This window comes from Symphalangus syndactylus, chromosome 1, assembly GCF_028878055.3.
Source record: "Symphalangus syndactylus isolate Jambi chromosome 1, NHGRI_mSymSyn1-v2.1_pri, whole genome shotgun sequence".
In the NCBI taxonomy this organism is placed as follows: Eukaryota; Metazoa; Chordata; class Mammalia; order Primates; family Hylobatidae; genus Symphalangus; species Symphalangus syndactylus.
Genome location: NC_072423.2, coordinates 109,707,609 through 109,729,900, shown reverse-complemented (window position 1 = coordinate 109,729,900; position 22,292 = coordinate 109,707,609). Strand labels below are relative to the sequence as shown.

The 22,292-nt window shown below is 40.5% G+C and overlaps 1 protein-coding gene across 7 annotated transcripts in view; it reads left to right on the top strand.

Annotated features, from left to right (window-relative positions):
* Positions 1–22,292, top strand: part of DOCK3 (dedicator of cytokinesis 3) — a 677,098-nt gene that overhangs the window by 513,970 nt on the left and 140,836 nt on the right. For all 7 annotated transcript variants that reach the window (XM_055275673.2, XM_055275643.2, XM_055275636.2 and 4 more), the window contains exons 15-21: positions 6,378–6,502; positions 8,013–8,175; positions 8,711–8,817; positions 9,390–9,561; positions 10,251–10,348; positions 17,326–17,409; positions 18,461–18,561. In XM_055275673.2, the coding sequence (XP_055131648.1) occupies positions 6,378–6,502; positions 8,013–8,175; positions 8,711–8,817; positions 9,390–9,561; positions 10,251–10,348; positions 17,326–17,409; positions 18,461–18,561 (850 nt within the window). The remainder of the gene's footprint in view (positions 1–6,377; positions 6,503–8,012; positions 8,176–8,710; positions 8,818–9,389; positions 9,562–10,250; positions 10,349–17,325; positions 17,410–18,460; positions 18,562–22,292) is intronic.

The window sequence follows — 22,292 nt, the reverse complement described above, 5'->3', positions numbered from 1 at the left end:
TGTTTTTCTCTGTGCTGTCCCTTCATTTTCGCCCCTTTCTTTCTGATGCAGAAATGAAGATAGTTGGGTGTAAGTTCTGTCTTTTGTGTGCTCTGTCTGCTTATTGCCTGCTTTGTTCTCATCTTCATTTGTTTCATGGAATGTTGCAATACTGGGGTGGGGTGTCATGTACACATTAATAATCCTCATCAGCCTTACCTTCTTGGGTAACTGACAAGACATAAAAAGAAAAGCTACCAGCCCATCCTATAACACTGTGTATTACTTTTGAGTATTCACTAAGATCTGAAGAAACTGGGGACATATTGGAATGTCTAGAGAATCTTAACAAGCTTAAGGTGTATAGATACAGGAAACAATTTTTGTATGAGACTGATCAGTTGCATTCATTGAAAAGAAAAGGAATCATGCTTACTCTAAGCCACAAAGATTCAGAAAGGCGGAAAGCTTCTCTTTTTGGCTTTGTTGGGACATACTTCACATGAAAAGGCAAACCAACAGAGAGATGATTTTTGGAAGAAAGCTTTCCTCAAGGGGAGCAATGACATTATTTACCACAAGCGGGTTCATAGCGCTGGTCAATCTGAGTGTCAAATGAGGCTATGGCAGTGTATCTAAGGGATGGTTTAAGAATAATCACATCTAGTCTCAAAAGAGGTTGGAAGATCATCACATCCCTGACTCAAGAAAGGAAAAATTATCTATAGTGATGTCACACTATGCCCATACCTCTCATCCTGTTAGAGCAAAGAGCATCACTGACTTTGTTACAATGGAAACCAGAAGTGTGACACCAAAGACATGGTAAGAAGAAGAAAGAATCCTTCTTTCCTGGGTACTCTAAAGAAGTCCTCTCAAGAGCCTCTTTTTTTTCTTTTGGTCTCTTCCTCAAGTAAATAAGAACTACTCCATTGGTTACATACCTAAAACCATCCAAGTTGAATGGTAGCTAACATCTCTGCATTTCCATGTATGCTGTTAGGAGACATCCTTCTATTCTTCCAACAGATAGGCTTGGCATCATCCCAATTGTACTGAAAGAAAGTCAGTTCTCATCTTACATGATCTTAAGGAAGAGAAAGCACATCTGTAGAAACCCCTCCTAATCCTGTCTAGAAGTAGACAAGGTATAAATAATATAGTATTAAATATTATTGGGCAGGGCGCAGTGGCTCACGTGTGTAATCCCAGCACTTTGGGAGGCCGAGGCAGGCAGATCACCTGAGGTCAGGAGTTCCAGACCAGCCTGGCCAACGTGGTGAAACCCCATCTCTACTAAAAATACAAAAATTAGCTCGGCATGGTGGCGGGAGCGTTTAATCCCAGCTACTCAGGAAGCTGAGGCTGGAGAATTGCTTGAACCCGGTAGGTGGAGGTTGCAGTGAGCTGAAATTGTGCCACTGTACTCCAGCCTCAGCAACAGAGCAAGACTCCATCTCAAAAAAAAAAAAAAAAAAAAAAAAAAAAAAAATATATATATATATATATATATATAAAATACTTGAACCCAGAGCCTCCTAATATGAAGTGTGAGTAATTTATACAGAAGGAATGTGAATATAATAAAGAACTCATATCAGATTTTGACTGGCCAAACTTGTTTGGGCCTTCCCAGATTATTTCTGCTGGGATGGAATTCCACATGGGCTAGCACTAATGAAACATTTGACCCCAAATTCCAAGTAGTACTGGAGTATCTGGCAAGAGATTCTCTTGCTAACAAATGTTCTGGTGCCTGAGCTGGACTTCAGAGGTTGGGAGACCTCTGAGACTACTCTCAGAAGAAATCTGCAAACACATCATGAACTGTTTCTCCAGAGTCACTAGGGTGCAGGTCTTCAGAGAGTCAGACCTGTCACTGATCTGTCACAGTGCTCCCTATCTATCCCCTTAAGATTTCTGGTGGCTGAACAGCACTGTTTACTTTTAAGATTGCTCACTGCATAAGCACCTCAGAGTATTCCAGGCCAATCCCTGTCATAATAACATAGCCCCAGGTTCATTACCTTGCTTTGTCCCAGTAGCTGTTTGTCTTGGTGCACAGGAATCTGTATTTTTGATGTGCAGTTGCAGTGTAGTGCAGCTGTTCTTCACACATAAACGTTCCCAGCCAAGTATCAGTAAACTATAGCCTATGGGCCAAATCCAGCCAACAGCCTATTTTTGTACTTCTTGCCAGCTAAGAATGTTTTTCTTTTACATTTTAAAAGTGTTGTAAAAACAAACAACATCTGCCAGAGACATATGTGGCCGACAAAGCCTAAAATATTTACTATTTAGTCTTTTACAGAAAAGGTTTGTCAACTCCTATAAACTTAAAGTGCCCAGTTTTCTGAGTGCAGCTGTACCAACAGATCCTGTGAGACTGTGAAAGGGACAGATATTTTATTCCGAGACCCTCTTATAAAAAAAAACTCAAATCGTTCCACTTCATTCAAGAAAATCTGTTGGATGTCACCCAGGCACTAAGCACTCAATGTAAGGCATTACTGATGCTGTAAGATGCCCTGCCAACCTTAGGAAACAGAGGGTACTTAACAAAGGGAGTCAGGGCTGCCCAAGGTCCTTCCTAAAGGAGAGACCCGTCATCGGGGCTACCCTCAGACATACCTACTCCTACTTCTTGTGGAAAAGACTCACCCTCTCAGCACATCTCCATGCTGCCTAAGAGCTGCCCAGTCCCCCACTCCTACCCAAACTCCATCAATGTCCTCCCAGCAGACCTCCATGTTCTGGTTTCCTAGTGTTAAATAATGAAGAACATCAGAATCACTTGGTGATTTTTTAAAAAATATATGTACACAAGACCCACTGGAATTTCAAGGTGTGAGTGCTAGAAATCTGTTTTCAACAAGTTCCCTAGGTGGTTCGAATACAATCATCCAGGCACTGGTATGCAAACTAACCTCCAAAACCACTGCTCCAGCTTTCTCTTTCTCATCTTCATTGTAGTGTGCCTGCCCTCATGCCTCTCTCTCCTGGTAATATTTCCCAGCAGTTGGTGCCAATGTTTACAGGAGCCTCTTGGAAGCACAGCCTTAACCCAGAGGCATGATCCCACTTGTAGTTTTTGTGAACATGTAACATTCAATAGGGACAGCTGAAGAGTGGGGGAACCATGGAAGGCTATCTATAAGGCAGGCAGGCAGGCCTGGGTCATTAGATCCCTGGAGCTTTTCACATTTGCTTCTGCTTATGCTTTCTCCTAGTTCCAAGAGAATTAGTGGAGCGCTTGATTGAAATGATCCCCCAGAGAGATTTTGACAAGAAGCCTCTCCCTCCCAGCAACATTCATTTTCACAAATTGCCACTCTTGAAATTGAAACCATAATTGCATAATTGCAACCCATAAGCCCAATAGCCTAATACCTAACCTGACTGAGAATAGTTCTAGTTTAGGCAGGTCTGTTCTCCAAATAAAGAGCAGCTAAAGACCTGATGAAAATAAACTGCTTCAGTCTGTAACTCAGAGGGTACAATTACTTGTATTGATAAATTTTCTCAGCTAGACGATCACCAAAGGCATTCTGTTTTTTAAAAAAATGAAAACTACAGGAATATGTAGCTTAATCCTTCCCTTTTGAAACTGGCATTTTACCTTAAAATGCTCTGCCCAGAAACTGTGAGCATATCTCCGTATAGTCAACACAGATCAAATTCTGTCATTAACAATCTCCAAGACACTAATTTTATTTATTTATTTTTAAGAGACAATGTCTCACTCTGTCACCCAGGCTGAAGTACACTGGCATGATCATACCTCACTGCAGCCTCAAACTCCTGGGCTCAAGCGATCCTCCCTCCTCAGCCTCCTGAGTAGCTAGGACTACAGGTGTACACTACCATATTTAGCTAGTTAAAAAAAAAATTTTTTTTGTAGAGCCTCACTATGTTGCCCAGGCTAGACTGGAACTCTTAGCCTCAAACAATGTGCCCACTTCAGCCTCCTTATAATCCATAGCAGGAATTACAGGTATGAGCCACCATGCTCAGCCGCTAGTTTTATATTAGTATATATAACTAGGAAAAGTTTGAAAATGTTTCATTTGAAGGACGTTTATTGCTTAACCTGTGTATAGAGCCACAGAAACTAAAAATGTTTGTGCAACCTAGAATAATATTTCTGGTAGCCAACAGATAACTGCTTTTAAAAACCTCATAGATTATTTTCAGAATAACTTCCAGAGAGTTCAAACCAGGGTAATATTTAAATGAAGCACCTATTCTTTAGATTAAGCATTAAAATTTTCTGGACTATTTGACTCAGAAAAGGATAAAAATTAAAATTTTAGAATAAATAATTTAAAAATCTAGACTATTCACTTTGTGCTAAATCAGTCTACAAATTTAAGTATTACTTAAATTCCATAGGAAAACTAATGTGCAATTAAAAGACTTTTATAAGAAGCCTCTTTCAATTGTTAAAAATTCCAGGTATAACTATGATTTATCCCACTATAATAGCAATAACCTGACTTTAAAGGAGAAAGTTAAAATGAAGAAAAATAGCAATAAGCCATAGTAAAGTTCTGTTAAGTTTGGATTTTACTTTCAGGACTGACTTTATTCAGCCTTTGTCCTGACAGTAGCAGACTGATGAATTTGAGCTTCCTTTCTCATTCTACCTGTCTTTCCCACCCAAACCTACCCTGTACACCTGAGTGCTCTAAATAGTGTACCAGGAGGGCCCAAGCAGCAATGTCCAAAGGAAGCAGATTAAGATTCCAGACTCATCAGAATTCAGAGCAGAGGAGGCACTTCCCAATCCAAGGGTCTGTGCAGATGTGGTCCTCCAGGATATCCTAATATGCAACAGTGGCATTTTGGTGTGGTTTTCTTCTTCCTTCATGGTAACCTGAAGGTTGCTTGTTTAGGAAAGAAGATGGCTTTCACACATTAGGCAAAGTTCTTAGGGCTCTTGAGGAATAGTTAATTGCTTGTCATGAACTTTTCTTCCCCACTTTAGCCATAGTACTTTGAGAACCTTCATTATGCAACCAAATAACCATGATTGCAAGATTGCATACCTGGGATAGGAAAATGACCTGAATAATGGAAGGACTAGTCATGAAGACCCTGAAATCCTCAAATATGTGCCAGTCCTGGTCTATTCCTGTTTCATGCCTGAGAGAAACTCAGATGCTTCCATTATTAGAGAGGTAGTCAGTGCAAAAAAGAGAGCATTGTCATTTATCTCTGACCAAACCGGAAAGCCCACTTGCTAACCAAAAACAAACCCTGCTTCTATCATTATGATTCCAGGTGGTAACATATTTAAATGTACCAGTTTTTCTAAGAACTGAAGTAGAAAAAATTACCTGGTTTCTGAATTGGCATGTTTTGCCAGTTGTTTCATTACCTCTCATTTGGTTTCTTCAGGCTGCTAACACATCTTCACTTTGGTCTTACCCATTTTCCTTTGCCATTTTCTCCCTTTGAAGTTTGTTGCCCCCATAGGTTTTACTATTTTTTTTTTAAGTCAAAAGCCCTTCTTTAGTTCATGTGAATAAAACTGGTCATGTTAAAGGTTTAGGAACTTAGAGCAGCCTAAATACACTCTTATACATGAACAGGCAATGCTGTCTCCCTTCAACTTATCACCCTAAAAAGGAAGATGTAACGTGGGTCATTTTAGACTTGAAGTTTGAGCTTCTCCTCGCCAGTCTTGAACAACAGAGTTGGGCAAATTGGGCTGGAGTCAGAGCACAGGGAAGCAAAAAAGCACAACAGGTTGTTGCCTCATTGCCTTACTACCTATGCTTCTGGAAAGTGATCTCCCAGTGCACTTGCAAACAAAAAGAAGAAAAAGCGACAGGTAGTCCAGTGACCTCTACCTGTCACTCCAGCAGGGAATGGGATTTGAACAAAGCCTCCAGGAGGAAGGAAAAGTAATATATCCTCAAGTCAGACTCAGAAGGGATGGGGATTGCAAAAAGAAAGCATATAAAAGGTATAAATCTGTAAAAGAGAAACTCTTCTTGAGGGAAAAGAAGAGGGATTAGTAGTTAAGACATAGGCATGTTAAAATGTTATTCCTGTTGATTCCAGAATCTTCCCTCTTTGGGAGGCTTAGATTACAGCCACTCTTCTGGAGGGGAGAAAGACTGAGCAGTCTGAGCATCTACAATCTGAAAGATTCTCCACCCTTGACAAGGTGTGGTGAACATCTTTAGAATTTGGACTTAGAGAACACATGACTAACCAACCTGAGTGCTGCTGCACTGATACTGGTAGAATGTCCATCATTATTAACCAAGCTTGGAATGCCCTGAGCACCCACCCAAGCCCCAGAAGATCCAAATGCTAGCTAGTTCTCCGTGAAAATGGGACAGTATGGCTTCTGGAGTCATAAGGACATGGCATTTCTTTCCCCGCAGGTGATATCCGCAATGACCTGTACCTAACCCTGGAGAAGGGGGATTTCGAGAGAGGAGGAAAGAGTGTACAAAAGAATATTGAAGTGACCATGTATGTGCTTTATGCAGATGGAGAAATCTTGAAGGTAAGGCTTGCCAGTCAGTCATTTGGTTTGGAGGATAATCCTATAATAATTCTCTGTGGACTTTATCCAGAGGCCCATTCTCTTCAAGCAGGATTAAAATCACCCCATCAGCCTTTTTCTCTGACTTTTTCTTTCTTAAAGAAAACCCTAAAGTGTGCTTTGATAATGACTTCCAGTATTGTACAGCCATTGCGGAAATTTATCCTAGTGTCTGACCTGAATCCCTCTTGCTCCATTTTAGGCCTATTCCCTCTAGTTCTGTCCTACATGTTGCCTCTCCTGCCATTCCACCTAGCATAGAGCTGCCTACTTTTGGTAACTGTTATTAGGTCTCATTCTGCGTTTTTATTCCTTGAGCTAATACAGAAAGTTATATTTACACTTTGGTCAAGGGTGGAACTTAGACAATCACTTCCTGGTACCAAGTTATAGGACAAAGAACAGCAGACTCGGGCCGTGGAAGATTAAAGCCGATGTAGTACAAATGTCCTCTGTTATTCTTTACTGAAAGTGAAGACTTGGAGTGCTGTTTTTCTGTTGCATGTGAGTTTTTTCTTCAGTCTAGTCATGGTAAAGTCTGCGGTGAATAACAAGGCATCATTTGCAGCCCGCTTTGTAGAAGACAAATCGGTGTTGTACAAACCTTGCTTCTGTGTGTTGGCAGCAGCCCTGTGAGATAGAACAGGAATGATCATTCCTATTTGACAGAGGAAAAGGGTAAAATTAGTCAAAATCATTTCCCAAATCAAGACAGAAATAGAGGAGAATGTTGAAATAGTAGTAGGAACAACGATTTGTGTGTCATTTTAAAAACTTAACTCAAGAACCTAAGCCTGTTCACTGTTTGCATGGAGCATGCCAGTGGCAGGAGAATGGTCAGCTGAACACATCACCCCTGTGTGGATAGGGACCTACTCTGGATTATGTGTCCCAAAGCTTCCTGTTGTCCAGACAAGGGCATGGGCAGTATTGAGACTGCATCTTCATGGCAATATTTGGGAGATGGGTTAAGTTAAATCTGGCCTAACTTGTTTATATCTAAAGAAAGTCAGCCAGGGGTGACCTAAAATGCCAGTCCAATGTAGGACTGAGGACAATTAGAAAACAGGCTCTCTCCACTTTGTAATTTAATTTTTTTTCTGATCTGGTAAAATGTTACATAGAGTTGACTTTTCTCATGCAGCTTGTTGTTTCTCTTCTTAGTGAGGATGAAGAGCCTACCTTGGTGATTTAGATGCACCACCCCGCTTCTCTCTGTTTTTGAGGAGTACGTGTGGTTACTTTCACCCCAAAGAAAACAAGGAGCATTGTGACTACTGATTTCATATACCATCTATGTAACTGCTTCCAAAAGTATTGAATTTAAATCAAATGCATTTTCTTATCTTATAGATTTTTCTTAGAGCAAAAATGAGACCTTTAGACAAGAGGAAGAAAAGTGTCCTAGTGACACAGAAATCCAGACATTCCTACTAGGAAGATGACATCTTATTTTGTTTCTTTCTTCCAGGATTGCATCAGCTTGGGTTCAGGAGAGCCAAATAGGAGTTCCTACCACTCCTTTGTCCTCTACCACAGTAATAGTCCTCGCTGGGGAGAAATTATCAAATTGCCTATCCCCATTGACCGGTTCCGGGGCTCCCATCTGCGCTTTGAGTTCAGACATTGTTCCAGTGAGTTAGACTTCCTCCCCACATTCCCTTGAGAATATAAATATAACTCTCACCTCTCTGGAACAGAATTAAGTGGATTCTTATTATTTGGACAAGAAAATGAAGAGTTAGGAATAAACAGATACTCAGAGATGGGATGTCACCAGAGGCTGTTCTTGTGACTGTAAAAGCAGTGATTCAAAACCACGAAGTCTTGTGTTGGCCCTTCCTGGTGTCTAACCTATTGTCTGAAATTATTATCCATTGTCATTCTGCTTTGAGTATTCCTTTGTACCATTATTAAACTGCTTATTAAAGAGACCCTAGTTCATCAAGACCAGCAATTTAGTTTCTTTTTGGGTCTAGGTAGCCTATATGCCTTGAGTATGAATGGAAACTCATTTCAGTACATTTCTCATCATTCCTGCAGTCAGGTTGCCACCTAGTTAATGAAAGAGGTGAGGAACAAAAGAGCATAGGTGATAAGCACAGGAGAATTTCCATGAGGAAGCAGAGTGGAAGGCAAAAAACAACTAATACTTGGCTCTGATTACAGCAAAGGACAAAGGGGAAAAGAAACTCTTTGGCTTTGCATTCTCACCCCTGATGCGTGACGATGGCACCACCCTCTCAGATGATATTCACGAGCTTTATGTGTACAAGGTATGAAGCCTAGCTGCCTTTCATCTCCACCCCTCACCTGCCCTGAGGCCACTCTCACACATGGTTCTCAGTTAGGTGGTTTTCACTGGGCAGGCCAGAAGACCCAGGGAAGTGCACTGGTGGGTGACAGTGGGACATCTGTGGGCAGGCTTCTGTCTTCTAAGTGCAGTGGCCTTCCTCCCACAGGTAATGCCAACAGGTTCTTTGTTTTCTACTTCTTGCTTCACTGGATGGAAATCCATTACCAACCCCTCATTGCCATTGTGGTCTTGTTTAGTACATTCTTAGACCTGCTATTTGAGATCATGGTACTGTCAACTGTCATAGCATAGCTGCCACCCAAGGTTACTTGCACATTAGGTGGCAACCACATGCCCCACCATATTCTGTTTAAAAGGCACATGAGCTGTTCTAGGGAGTTTCTGAACAGGAAGTACTCTTCCAAGAGGACCTGAGGCCCAACGTTCAGCCTTAGGAAGATGAGAGCAAATATCAGCCCAGAAATTCCTAGGACCTGGTTTTTGCATGTTGCATGGCTCAGGGGACATTTTTTTCTCCGTTTTTGCCTACAGTGTGATGAGAATAGCACATTTAATAACCATGCTCTGTACCTGGGCCTGCCCTGCTGCAAAGAGGACTACAATGGCTGCCCTAATATTCCTTCTAGCCTCATCTTCCAGCGCAGCACCAAAGAGTCTTTCTTCATCTCCACTCAGCTCTCCTCTACCAAACTCACCCAGAATGGTAGGTGATAATGCCTGCAGGGTGGTGCCCTCCACCCTCCTCCATTGTTCACTCCACATTACTAGTGCATGTGAAGGGAGAGAGAAATTATTCCTTCTTGATGCCATAATAATGGGCTTCTTTTCATTTGAAGTTGAAGGAATCACTCAGCAATAGCAGCCTACAAGGTTTTCCATGGTTTTAGTAGCTCCACAGTACATCCAGAGTTCACAGATGAGTCTTTGGCCTTGGACTCAGTCTGTGGTGATGCTTGCAGCTAGTTCTGTTCCTCTAGATTCCACCTGTCCTTGACTGGGAGAGTCTGGGCCTTGCTTGACCTTAGAATAGCCAGGGTTTTGCCATGTGCGGTGGCTCACGCCTGTAATCCCAGCAGTTTGGGAGGGCGAGGCGGACAGATCACTTGAGGTCAGGAGTTCAAGACCAACCTGGCCAACATGGTGAAACACCATCTCTACTAAAAATATGAAAATTACCCGGACATGATGGCACATGCCTGTAATTCCAGCTACTCAGGAGGCTGAGGCAGGAGAATCACTTGAATTCGCAAGGCAGAGGTTGCAGTGAGCTGAGATCATACAACCGCACTCCAGCCTGGGGGCAACAGAGTGAGACTCCGTCTAAAAAAAAAAAAAAAAAAAATAGAATATCCAGGGTTCAAGGGTTAATCATCTTTTGGGCTTGCTTTCTAGTGGACCTTCTAGCTCTGCTGAAGTGGAAGGCCTTCCCCGACCGGATCATGGATGTACTAGGGCGGCTGCGGCATGTCAGTGGGGAGGAAATTGTTAAGGTATGTCTTCCATATAACTTAAACGTACTGAATGAGGAAGAATCTGGGCAGAAGACCTTACTTTGTCATGATTTTTGCCAATAACCCTCTGAGACTGTTTCATCAGATTTTTGTTGTTGTTGTTGTTGTTAGCTTCCTTTTCCTCTTTTGGAATACTTTTATTTTTGATTTTATTTTTAACTGACAAATAATAATTGTTTATCTGTATGGGTTACAATATGATGTTTTAACAGTGCAGAATATATGTTTACAAAGTAGAATGATTGCAGAATGACCACAACCTTCCCTCAGCCTCTGGTATTCCTCATTGCACGTTCTACTTCTATGTGTTCAATTTTTTGTATTCCGCATATAAGTGTGATCGTGTGGTCTTTCTGTGCCTGCCTTATTTCACTTAGCTTAATGTCCTCCAGTTGTATCCATGTTGTCTCAAATGGCAGGATCTCTCCCATTTTAAGGCTGAATAGCATTCCATTGTGTTTATATGCCATGTTTTCCTTTTTTATTTTATAATTTCAGCTTTTATTTTAGATTTAGTGGGTACATGTGCAGGTTTGTTACATAGATATATTACATGATGCTGAGGTTTGAGCTACAAATGATCTGATCACTGAGGTAGTGAGCATAGTACCCAACAGTTTTTCAACCCTTGTCCCCGTCCCTCCCCACTCACTCTAGTAGTCCCCAGTGTCTATTGTTACCTTATGTCCACGAGTACCTAATGTTTAGCTCTCAGTTACAAGTGACAACATGCAGTATTTGGTTTTTCTGTTCTTGCTAGTTTCTGTAGAATAATGAACTCCAGCTGCATCCATGTTGCTGCAAAGGACATGATTTTCTTCTTTTTTATCTGCATGCTATTCCATGCTGTACATGTACCACATTGTCTTTTTTTGTTGTTGTTTTGTTTTGTTTTTTTGAGACACAGTCTCACTCTGTCACCAGGCTGGAGTGCAGTGGCGTGATCTCGGCTCACTGCAACCTCTGTCTCCCCGGTTCAAGCGATTCTCCTGCCTCAGGCTCCGGAGTAGCTAGGACTACAGGTGCGTGCCACCACGCCCAGCAAATTTTTGCATTTTTAGTAGAGACGAGACTTCACCATGTTGGCCAGGATGGTCTCGATCCCTTGACCTCGTGATCCACCCGCCTTGGCCTCCCAAAGTGCTGGGATTACAGGCATGAGCCACCGCGCCTGACCTATGTACCACATTTTCTTTATCCAGTTCACTGTTGATGGGCACCTAGATTGATTCCATGTCTTATGTTATTGTGAATAATACCGTGATGAACATTTGAGTGCATGGGTCTTTTTGGTAGAATGACTTTTTTTTTTCTTTTGGATATATACACAGTAATAAGATTTGGGTCAAATGGTAGTTCTAAGTTTTTTAAATAAATCTCCAAACTGCTTCCCACAGGAGCTAAACTAATTTACATCCCCACCAACAAGGTATAAGAGTTCCCTTTCCGGCGCGGTGGCTCACGCCTGTAATCCCAGCACTTTGGGAGGCCGAGGCGGGCAGATCATGAGGTCAGGAGATCGAGACCATCCTGGCTAACACAGTGAAACCCCGTCTCTACTAAAAATACAAAAAATTAGCCAGGCGAGGTGGCGGGTGCCTGTAGTCCCAGCTACTCGGGAGGCTGAGGCAGGAGAATGGCGTGAACCCCGGGGGGCGCGGAGCCTGCAGTGAGCCGAGATCGTGCCACTGCACTCCAGCCTGGGCGACAGTGAGACTCTGTCTCAAAAAAAAAAAAGAGTTCCCTTTCCTCTGCAGCTTCACCAGCATCTGTTATTTTTTGACTTTTTTTTTTTTTTTTTTTTTTTTGAGATGGAGTCTTGCCCTGTTGCTCAGACTGGAGTGCAGTGGTGTGATCTTGGCTCACTGCGACCTCCGCCTCCTGGGTTCAAGTGATTCTCCTACCTCAGCCTCCTAAGTAGCTGGGATTACAGGCATGTGCCACCATGCTGGCTAATTTTCACGTTTTTAGTAGAGACAGGGTTTTGCCATGTTGGCCAGGCTGGTCCCCAACTCCTGACCTCAAGTGATCCGCCTGCCTCAGCCTCCCAAAGTGCTGGGATTACAGAAGTGAGCCACCACACCCAGGCTTTTTGACATTTTAATAGTCACTCTGACTGTTGTGAGATAGTATCTCATTGTGGTTTTGATTTGCATTTCTCTGATGGTTAGTGATAATCAGCATTTTTATATGTTTATTGGCCACTTTATTGTATGTCTTCTTTTGAGAAGTGTCTGTTCATGTCTTCTGTTCACTTTTTAATGGAATTGTTTTTTGCTTGTTGAGTTGTTTGAGTTCCTTATATATTCTGGATATTAGTCATTTGTCAGATGCATAGTTTGCAAATATTTTCTCCCATTCTGTAGGTTGTCTGTTTACTCTGTTGATAGTTTCTTTTGCTAGGCAGAAACTCTTTAGTTTAATTAAAGTCCCATTTGTCAATTGTTTTTGTTGCAATTGCTTTTGAGGACTTAGTGATAAATGATTTCCTAAGGCCAATGTCCAGAATGGTGTTTCCTAGGTTTTCTTCTAGGATTCTTATAGTCTGAGATCTTACACTTAAATCTTGAGTCCGTCTTGAGTTCATTTTTGTTCATAGTGAAAGTAGGGGTCCAGTTTCATTCTTCAGCATGAATAATGTAGTAGCTGCAGCATGTCAGTGGGAAGGAAATTGTTAATTTCCACACAATGTAAATATACTGCCTGAGGAAGAATGTTCTTACCTCTACCTTAACTGCTTGTAGCCAGCTATCTCAGCACCATTCATTTTTTGCCAATTGTTACACTCTTTTTTTATGTTTTTTTTTTTTTTATTTTAATAGTTACTGGGATACAGGTGGTTTTTGGTTACATGGATGAGTTCTTTATTTGTGAATTCCGAGGCTTTGGTGCACCTATCACCCAAGCAGTGTACACTGTACCCAGTATGTTGTCTTTTATCCCTCACTACCTTACTAATGGTTGGTTCCATATCCTTGCAGATGCGAATTGTGCTGCCATAAATATGTATGCGTGTGTATCTTTTTCATATAATGGCTTCTTTTCCTTTGGGTAGATTCCTAGTAGTGGGATTGCTGGATTGAATGGTAGATCTACTTTTAGTTCTTTAAGGAATCACCACACTGTTTTCCATAGTGGTTGCACTAATTTACATTCCCACCAGCAGTATAAAAGTGTTCCCTTTTCACCACATCCACACCCACTTCTGTTGTTTTTTGACTTTTCAATTATGGCCATTCTTGCAGGAGTGAGGTGGTATCTGATTGTGGTTTTAATTTGCATTTCCTTGATGATTAATGATGGTGAACATTTTTTCATACGTTTGTGGGCTGTTTGTATGTCTTCTTTTGAGAAATGCCTATTCATGTCTGTCCTTTGTCCACTTTTTGATGAGATTATTTGTGGTTTTTTGCTGATTTGCGTGAGCTCCTTGTAGATTCGGGATACTAATCCTTTGTTGCATGCATGGTTTGCAAATATTTTCTCATGCTCTGAACGTTGTCTGTTTACTCCACTGATATTTCCTTTGCTGCTAGCACCATTTATTGAGTATGGAGTCCTGTCCCTATTGTTATTTTTGTTGATTTTGTCAAAGATCAAATGGCTGTAGGTAGGCCATTTTATTTTGAGGCTCTCTGTTGTGTTCTATTGGTCTGTGTGTCTGTTTTTGTACCAGTATGATGCATTTTTGGTACTGTAGCCTTGTAGTATAGTTTGAAATGGGGTGATGTGATGCCTGCAGCTTTGTTCTTTTTGCCAAGGATTGCTTTGGCTATTTGGGCTCTTTTTCAGTTCTGTATTAATTTTGGAATAGTTTCTTCTAATTCTGGGAAAAATTATATTGGTAGTTTGATAGGAATAGTGTTGAATCTATAGATTGCTTTGGGCAGTATGGCCATTTTAACAATATCGATTCTTCCAACCCATGAGCACAGAATGTTTTTCCATTTGTTTGTGTCATTTATTATTTCTTTCAGCAGTATCTTTCTTTCTTTCTATTTATTTATTTATTTATTTGAGACGGAGTCTCCCTCTGTCATCCAGGCTGGAGTACAATGGCATGATCTCGGCTCACTGCAACCTCTGCCTCCCAGATTCAAGTGATTCTCTTACCTCAGTCTCCCAAGTAGCTGGGATTACAGGCATGTGCCACCACGCCTGGCTAATTTTTTTTGTATTTTTAGTAGAGACAAGGTTTCACCATGTTAGTCAGGCTGGTCTTGAACTCCTGACCTAAAGTGATCCTCCCATCTTGGCCTCCCAAAGTGCTGGGATTACAGGCCTGAGCCACCGCACCCATCCTCTTTCAGCAGTATTCTGTAGTTATGCTTGTAGAGGTCTTTCACCACTTTGGTTAGATGTATTCCTAGGTATTTTTTGTGTATGGCTACTGTAAACGCAATTGCATTCTTTATTTGGCTCTCAGCTTGAACATTGTTGGTGTAGAGAAAAGCTACTGGCTTTTTTAACATATACCACATTTTCTTAATCCATTCATCTGCTGATCAACACCTAGATTGTTTCCATATCTTAGCTATTAAGAATTTTGCAGTGAACATGGAAGTGCAGACCTCTCCCATGTTCTGAAGATGTCTAAGACATCTTCAGCTACTGATTTCAGTTTCTTTGGACATATACCCAGTAGTGGGATTGCTGGCTTATATGGTAATACTATTTTTAGTTTTCTGAGAAACCTCTATACTGTTTTCCATAATGGCTGTATTAATTTACATACCCAGCAACAGTGCATAAGAATTCCTTTTTCTCCACATCCTCACCAACACTTGTTATGTTTTATCTTTTGGTAATAGCTCTCCCAACTGGGATGAGGTGACATCTCATTGTGGTTTCGATTTGCATTTCCCTGATGATTAGTGATGATGAGCATTTTTTCATATATCTGTTGGCCATTTGTGTATCTTCTTTTGAGAAATGTCTACTTAGGTCCTTTTTCCCATCTTTTTGATTGGGTTGTTTTCTTGCTAGTGAGTTGTTTGAGTTCCTTATACATTTTGGATATTAGTTCCTTATCAGAGATACATGGTTTGGAAATATTTTCTCCCAATCCATGAGTTGTCTGTTTTCTGTATCAGTTTTTGTTTTTGTTGCCTTTGCTTTGGGGGTCATACTCAAGGAATCATACTTTGGGATTTTTTTGTTAGCTCCTTTTTTAAAAAGGTATATAGCATATCAGTTTATTAACTTTTAAAAACTATATTTAAGCCTGATATCTTTCTGGCTCTACTCTCCTGATGTTAAGAACTCTAAATACTGCTCATTAACTTGTACCTGCTGATTTTGTCTAGTCTCTCACTTGGAGTCCGTAATACCTTCCTTCCTTACCCCTACGTTAACTGCCTTCTCCAAGTACCTTTGTGACATTTCCTATCTAATGGCTTTAGCAGGCTGACATCAACACTGCCAGTCCCCAGTTGCCTTCATAGGGTTTTTCTGGGCAGAGTGTTTCCCCTTAGCTCAATAAAAACACCAGGCACTTCCTGGTGGTGAAAGCCCATCAGGTGAATCCTACACAGTGGACTGAATTCTACTGAGGAAAATAGAAGTATTTTTGGTTATCAGCAAGAGTAATGGAATGTAGGCTAGAGATTAAATCTGGAGAAGGCATCCTGTCCATAATGAACATTCTTAGCTTTGCCATCACAGTTGTCAAATGAATTAGCACAAATGCACCATCTAACTTTGCTTTCACAGCTCCATTAACTCAATAGTACACAATACAGTGTTTCCAAGTCAGGAAAAGTTGTGTACCACTGTGTACTTTCATGAAGTTGATGTATGAATTTTGTTTTAATTATGTGACCAGATTATCATAAAAATTTTTAAACTCTTCAAAGCAATCTAATGCTAGTTTTAAAACTTAAGATAAATCATACTCATATTTTCCTTCTAAGAATATTGAAAACATCAACCAGTAAACAAGGTATTAAGAAGTCTGTTGCCTTTTCAAGGGTGAGCTTTTATATTCCTGAGAAGAGAACATCCTACTGGCATATCTAGTTTTAGCATCAATAATTTGTCTCCAGCTAGCTAGAAGAGAATGTAAAGAGAATGTGCTAGCATTTTGAAATATTTTTTACTTCTTATTGGAAGATTTCAAGCATATGCAGAAGTATACAGAATAGTATAAAGAACCTTAGATGTATCTCTGACCCAGCCCCAAAGACCACTACCCATAGCCAGTCTTGACCCATCATTATTACCCCTATCTACACCTCATATTTTTCAGAAATGAATTGTAAACATCGTATCTTTTAAACTGGAAGAAGGATAGACTTGATTTTTGAAGGCTGCAAGTGTCCATCAATATTTATTATTCTCTTCCTTTGTTTTTGCATCTCAAAAATAGGCACATGCTCAAACAACAACAAAAATACTGCCACATTTTTTACCCCCATTGACAGCCCTCATTGAATGCATTCTCCCTTCTCCTGTAATACTAATTCTTAGACCAAAAAATAGTGTCTGTAGGTAAAGCCTAACTTGCCACACCCTTATCCAAATATACTCTATATAGTTAGGTCACAGTGGAGAGCAAGAGACTACTGAACTTTTGGGGATACCAGTAAGCTCTTTTTCTCAAAATAAATTTGGCATCAGTATCACTTAGATTGTTTTTATATCAAAATTGCTATTCTGCATAGGTGTTCTATGGTTTTTAGGTCATTGCCCTTTCCTTAGAAATGTATCACTCACCCAACAGGAAGAGCCTCTCTAAGTCTTTCTTGGGGCCCTTTGGGCTATAAGCCAACACCTCAAGTGCACCTAGTTATCACTTAGCTGGGTGGAGGGTCAGGGTACTAGATGATTTTTAACTGGTATTTTGAGATCCTAAGAGATCTTTCCCTTTTTTATTGGAAGTTAAATTCATTGGTTCATGGAAGTTTGTGCATGTAAGGTCCTGAGACCTGAGCCCTCTGCTTTTTATGTTGTTTCAGTTTCTGCAGGACATCTTAGATACACTCTTTGTGATTTTGGATGATAATACAGAGAAGTACGGCCTGTTGGTTTTTCAGTCTCTGGTAAGTCACCTTCCTGACTCTTTACTTTTATTAATTATTCCTGTCATATATTTCAGAAAATTTAAGGGAAGCAATTTATTAGAGTGAATCAGCACAAGATATAGATGTTTCCAATAGAAAAGGGACTAAAGAGTGTCACCCAAGGAAGACCAAGCAACCAACCAGGCAGATCAAACTTGAAGAATCCAACACAATCAAGTCCAGACCTTGGCTTTATGGTTTCTGGATCTTCCATCTCATCACTATTGCAGTATGCCTGGCCTGTGAAATAGTGACCTCCATGAGGTCAGAAACCCAGAGAGTAATACAATAAATCAGATGGCCCATTTTTTCGCTTACAAAGTAGGATATAACCATCATGAAAAGCAGAGACTTACCCATGCTGGTCTCTAGAGACCTGTGCAGGTCCAGAATCTATGCAGTTGTTTCAGAACTAGAGTCTCAGAAGGTTGGTTAATGAAAATGGATAGTGATTTGAATGTTTAGTGCATTTTGCATAATATATCCAGTCCCACAGAGAGCCGGTACGTTCAAGAAGAGCCAGATACTCTCATAGATGGGGAGCAGAGGTGAGAGTTGCAATGAGTTTGCCCCTCCGGCTCTTCTTCTTCCTAATTTGCCTGTCCACCAGCCCCATTTCTGAAGGATACAGTGTTTCATAGGCTGATTTGGCTCCGAGGACAAGCTTTTTTTCCTCTCTTTTCCACGTTTTTGGGGATACCTTATTGTTTATGCCATCTACACGCATATTGTTTTGCCTTTCCCTGATATGTATTGTACCACCCAGCATTATTGTGAGGGGAGAGGCTCAGAGTAAATACAGGAAGAGACTGATGAGCCAGGGTCTGAATCAGGAGGCTGGGGTGTTAGAGAAAAGACAAGACAGAAATACAGACACAGAATGGAAATCTTACATTCACTACCCGTGGGGAATGCTAGAGGAAAGCACTGACAATTTGCCATTATTTGGAGAAGGAAGACTCTGTTTCCTGCTGGGGATAGATCTGAGGCCTCCAGTGTACCCTGATGGCTTACTCTCCATATCTCCCAGGTGTTCATCATCAACCTGCTCCGAGACATCAAGTATTTTCACTTTCGACCTGTGATGGACACGTATATCCAGAAGCACTTTGCTGGAGCTCTGGCATACAAGTAAGTTCCATTTGGTATCATCATTAGGACTTGTGTTTGAGTAGAAATATAGGCTTTAAAAAAGTTTAGCTGCAACCATCATTTAAAAAGTTCAGCTGACTTTATAAAAACTTTATATTTTTAATTGTGATAAAATACACATAACACAAAATTGACCATCTTAACCATTTTCTGAGTGTAGGGTTCAGTGACATTAAGTACATTCACATCTTTGTACAACCATCACCAGAACTCTGTCCATCTCCAAAACTCTTTTCATGTTACAAAACTGAAATATTGTAATCATTAAAATAACTCCCCATTCTCCCCTCTGCTATCCCCTGGCACCCACCATTCTATTCTACTTTCTGTCTCTATGAATTTGACTACTCTAGATACCTCATGTAAGTGTAATTACAGTATTTGTCCTTTTGTAAGTAGCTTATTTCACTCAGCATAATGTCTTCAAGGCTCATCCATGTTTTAGCATGGGTCAGAATTTCATTCCTTTCAAAGACTGAATAATGTTTCATTGTATATATTTACCACTTTTTTTTTTTTTTTTTGAGATGGAGCCTTGCTCTGTTGCCCAGGCTGGAGTGCAGTGGCGTGATCTTGGCTCACTGCAAGCTCTGCCTTCCGGGTTCACACCATTCTCCTGCTTCAGCCTCCCGAGTAGCTGGGACTGCAGGTGCCCACCACCACACCTGGCTAATTTTTTGTATTTTTAGTAGAGTCGGGGTTTCACCGTGTTAGCCAGGATGGTCTTGATCTTCTGACCTCGTGATCCGCCCACCTCGGCCTCCCAAAGTGCTGGGATTACAGGTGTAAGCCACCATGCCTGGCCGGGTTTTTTAATTTGTTTTTTTAATTTTATTTTAAGTTCAGGGGTACATGTGCAGGTTTGTTATATAGGTAAATTTGTGTCATGGAGGTTTGTTGTATAGACTATTTCATCACCTAGGTATTAAGCCTAGTACCCATTAGTTATTTTTCCTGATCCTCTCTGTCCTCCTACCCTCTATCCTCTGATATGCTTCGGTGTGTTTTGTTCCCCTCTATGTGTCCATGCATTCTCATCATGTAGCTCCCACTTATAAGTGAGAGCATGTGGTATTTGGTTTTCTGTTGCTGTGTTAGTTTGCTAAGGATAATGGTCTCCAGCTTCATCCATGTTTCTGCAAAAGACATGATCTCATTCTTTTTTATAGTATTCCATGGTATATATGTACCACATTTTCTTTATCCAGTCTACCATTGATAGGCATTTAGCTTGATTCCATGTCTTTGCTATTGTGAACAGTGCTGCAATGAACCTATGCAAGCATGTGTCTTTATGGTAGAACAATTTATATTCCTGTGGGTTTATATGCAGTATTGGGATTGCTGGGTCAAATGGTAGTTCTGTTTTTACGTCTTTGTGAAATTGCCACTTTGCTTTCCACAATGGTTGTGGAATTTACACTACCATCAACAGTATATAAGCATTCATTTTTCTCTGCAACCTTTGCCAGTATCTGTTATTTTTTGGCATTTTAATCATAGCCATTCTGGCTGGTGCAGGATGGTATCTTGTACCCCAAAGATAAAGCCTACTTTTTGTTTATTTATTTATTTATTTAGAGACAGAGTCTCACTCTGTCACCTAGGATTGAGTAGAATGGTGCGATCTTGGCTCACTGCAACCTGCGCCTCATGTGTTCAAGCGATCCTTCTGCCTCAGCCTCCTGAGTAGCTGGGACTACAGGCATATGCCACCACGCCTGGCTAAATTTTGTATTTTTAGTAGAGATGGGGTTTCACCGTGTTGGCCAGGCTGGTCTCCATCTCCTGACCTCGTGATCTGCCTGTCTCAGCCTCCCAAAGTGCTGGGATTACAGGTGTAAGCCACTGTGCCCAACCACTGGCCTCATTTCTTTGTGCTTTTGGTACAATTTGGCTGTGAATCTGTCTGGTCCTGGGCTTTTTTTTTTTTTTGGTTGGTAGGCTGTTACTGACTCAAGTTCACAGTTTATTATTGGTCTGTTTGGGGATTCCATTTCTTCTTGGTTCACTCTTGGGAGAGTGTTTGTGTCCATGAATTTATTTATTTCTTCTAGATTTTTTAGTTTATGTGCATAAAGATGTTCATAATATTCTCTGATGGTTATTTGTATTTCTTTGGGGTCAAAGGGAATATCCCCTTTTTCATTTCTGATTGTATTTATTAGAATATTCTCTTTTTTCTTCTTTGTTAGTCTAGCTAGCAGTCTATTAATTTTTTTCAAAAAAATCATCCTGGATTCATTGATCTTTTGAATGGTTTTTTTGTGTCTCCTTTGGTTCAATTCTGATTTTGGTTATTTCATGGTCTTCTGCTAGTTTAGGAATTGGTTTGCTCTTAGTTCTCTGGTTCTTTTGGTTGTGATGCTAGGCTGTTAAATTGAGATCTTTCTAACTTTTTGATTTGGGCATTTAGTGCTATAAATTTCCCGCTTAACAATGCCTTACCTGTGTTCCAGAGATTCTGGTATGCTGTATCTTTATTCTAATTAGTTTCAAAGAACTTGTTGATTTCTGCCTTAATTTCATTATTTACCCAGAAGTTATTCAGGAGCAAGTTATTCCATTTCCATGTAATTTTATGGTTTTGAGTGAATTTCTTAGTCTTGATTTCTAATTTGATTATGCTGTAGTCTGAGAGAGTATGATTTCAGTGATTTTGCTGAGGCGTGTTTTGTGTCCCAATTATGTGGTCAATTTTAGACTATGTGCCATGTGGCAATGAGACAAATGTATGTTCTGTTGCTTTTGAGTGGAGAGTTCTGTAAATGTCTATCAGGTCCATTTGATCTAGTGCTGACTTAGGTCCTGAATATCTTTGTTAATTTTCTGTCTTGATGATCTGTCTAATACTGTCAGTGTGGTGTTAAAGTCTCCGTCTATTATTGTGTAGAAGTCTTAAGTCTCTTTGAAGGTCTCTAAGAACTTGCTTTATGAATCTAGGTGCTCATGTGTTGGGTGCATATATACTTAAGAGAGTTAGGTCTTCTTGTTGAACTCTTCAGCATTATGTAATACCCTTCTTTGTCTTTTGTAATCTTTGTTGGTTTGAAATCAGGATTGCAACCCCCACTATTTTTCTGTTTTCCATTTGCTGGGTAGATTTTTCTCCATCCCTTTATTTTGAGCCTATCTGTGTCACTGCATGTGAGATGGGTCTCTCTGAAGACAGCATATGAATGGGTCCTGGTTCTTTATCCAGCTTGCCACTCTATGCCTTTTAATTGGGAAATTTTGTCCATTTATATTCAAAGTTAGTATTGATATGTGTGGATTTGATCCTGTTATGATGTTAGCTGGTTATTTTGCAGACTTGTTTATGTAGTTGCTTTATAATGTCGCTGGTCTGTGTACTTGTGTGTTTTTGTCATGGCTGGTATTGGTCTTTTCTTTCCATATTTAGTGCTTCCTTCAGGAGCTCTTGTAAGGCAGGTCTGGTGGTAACAAATTCCCTCAGCAGTTGGTTGTCTGAAAAGAATCTTATTTCTCCTTCGCTTATGAAGCTTAGTTTGGCTGGATATGAAATTATTTGTTGGAATTTCTTTTCTTTAAGAACGTTGAATATTGGCCCCCAGCCTCTTCTTGCTTGTTTCTGCTGAGATGTCCACTTTTAGTCTCATGGGCTTCCCTTTGTAGGTGACCTGATCCTTCTCTCTAAATGCCTTTAACATTTTTTCTTTCATTTTGACCTTGGAGAATCTGATGAATAT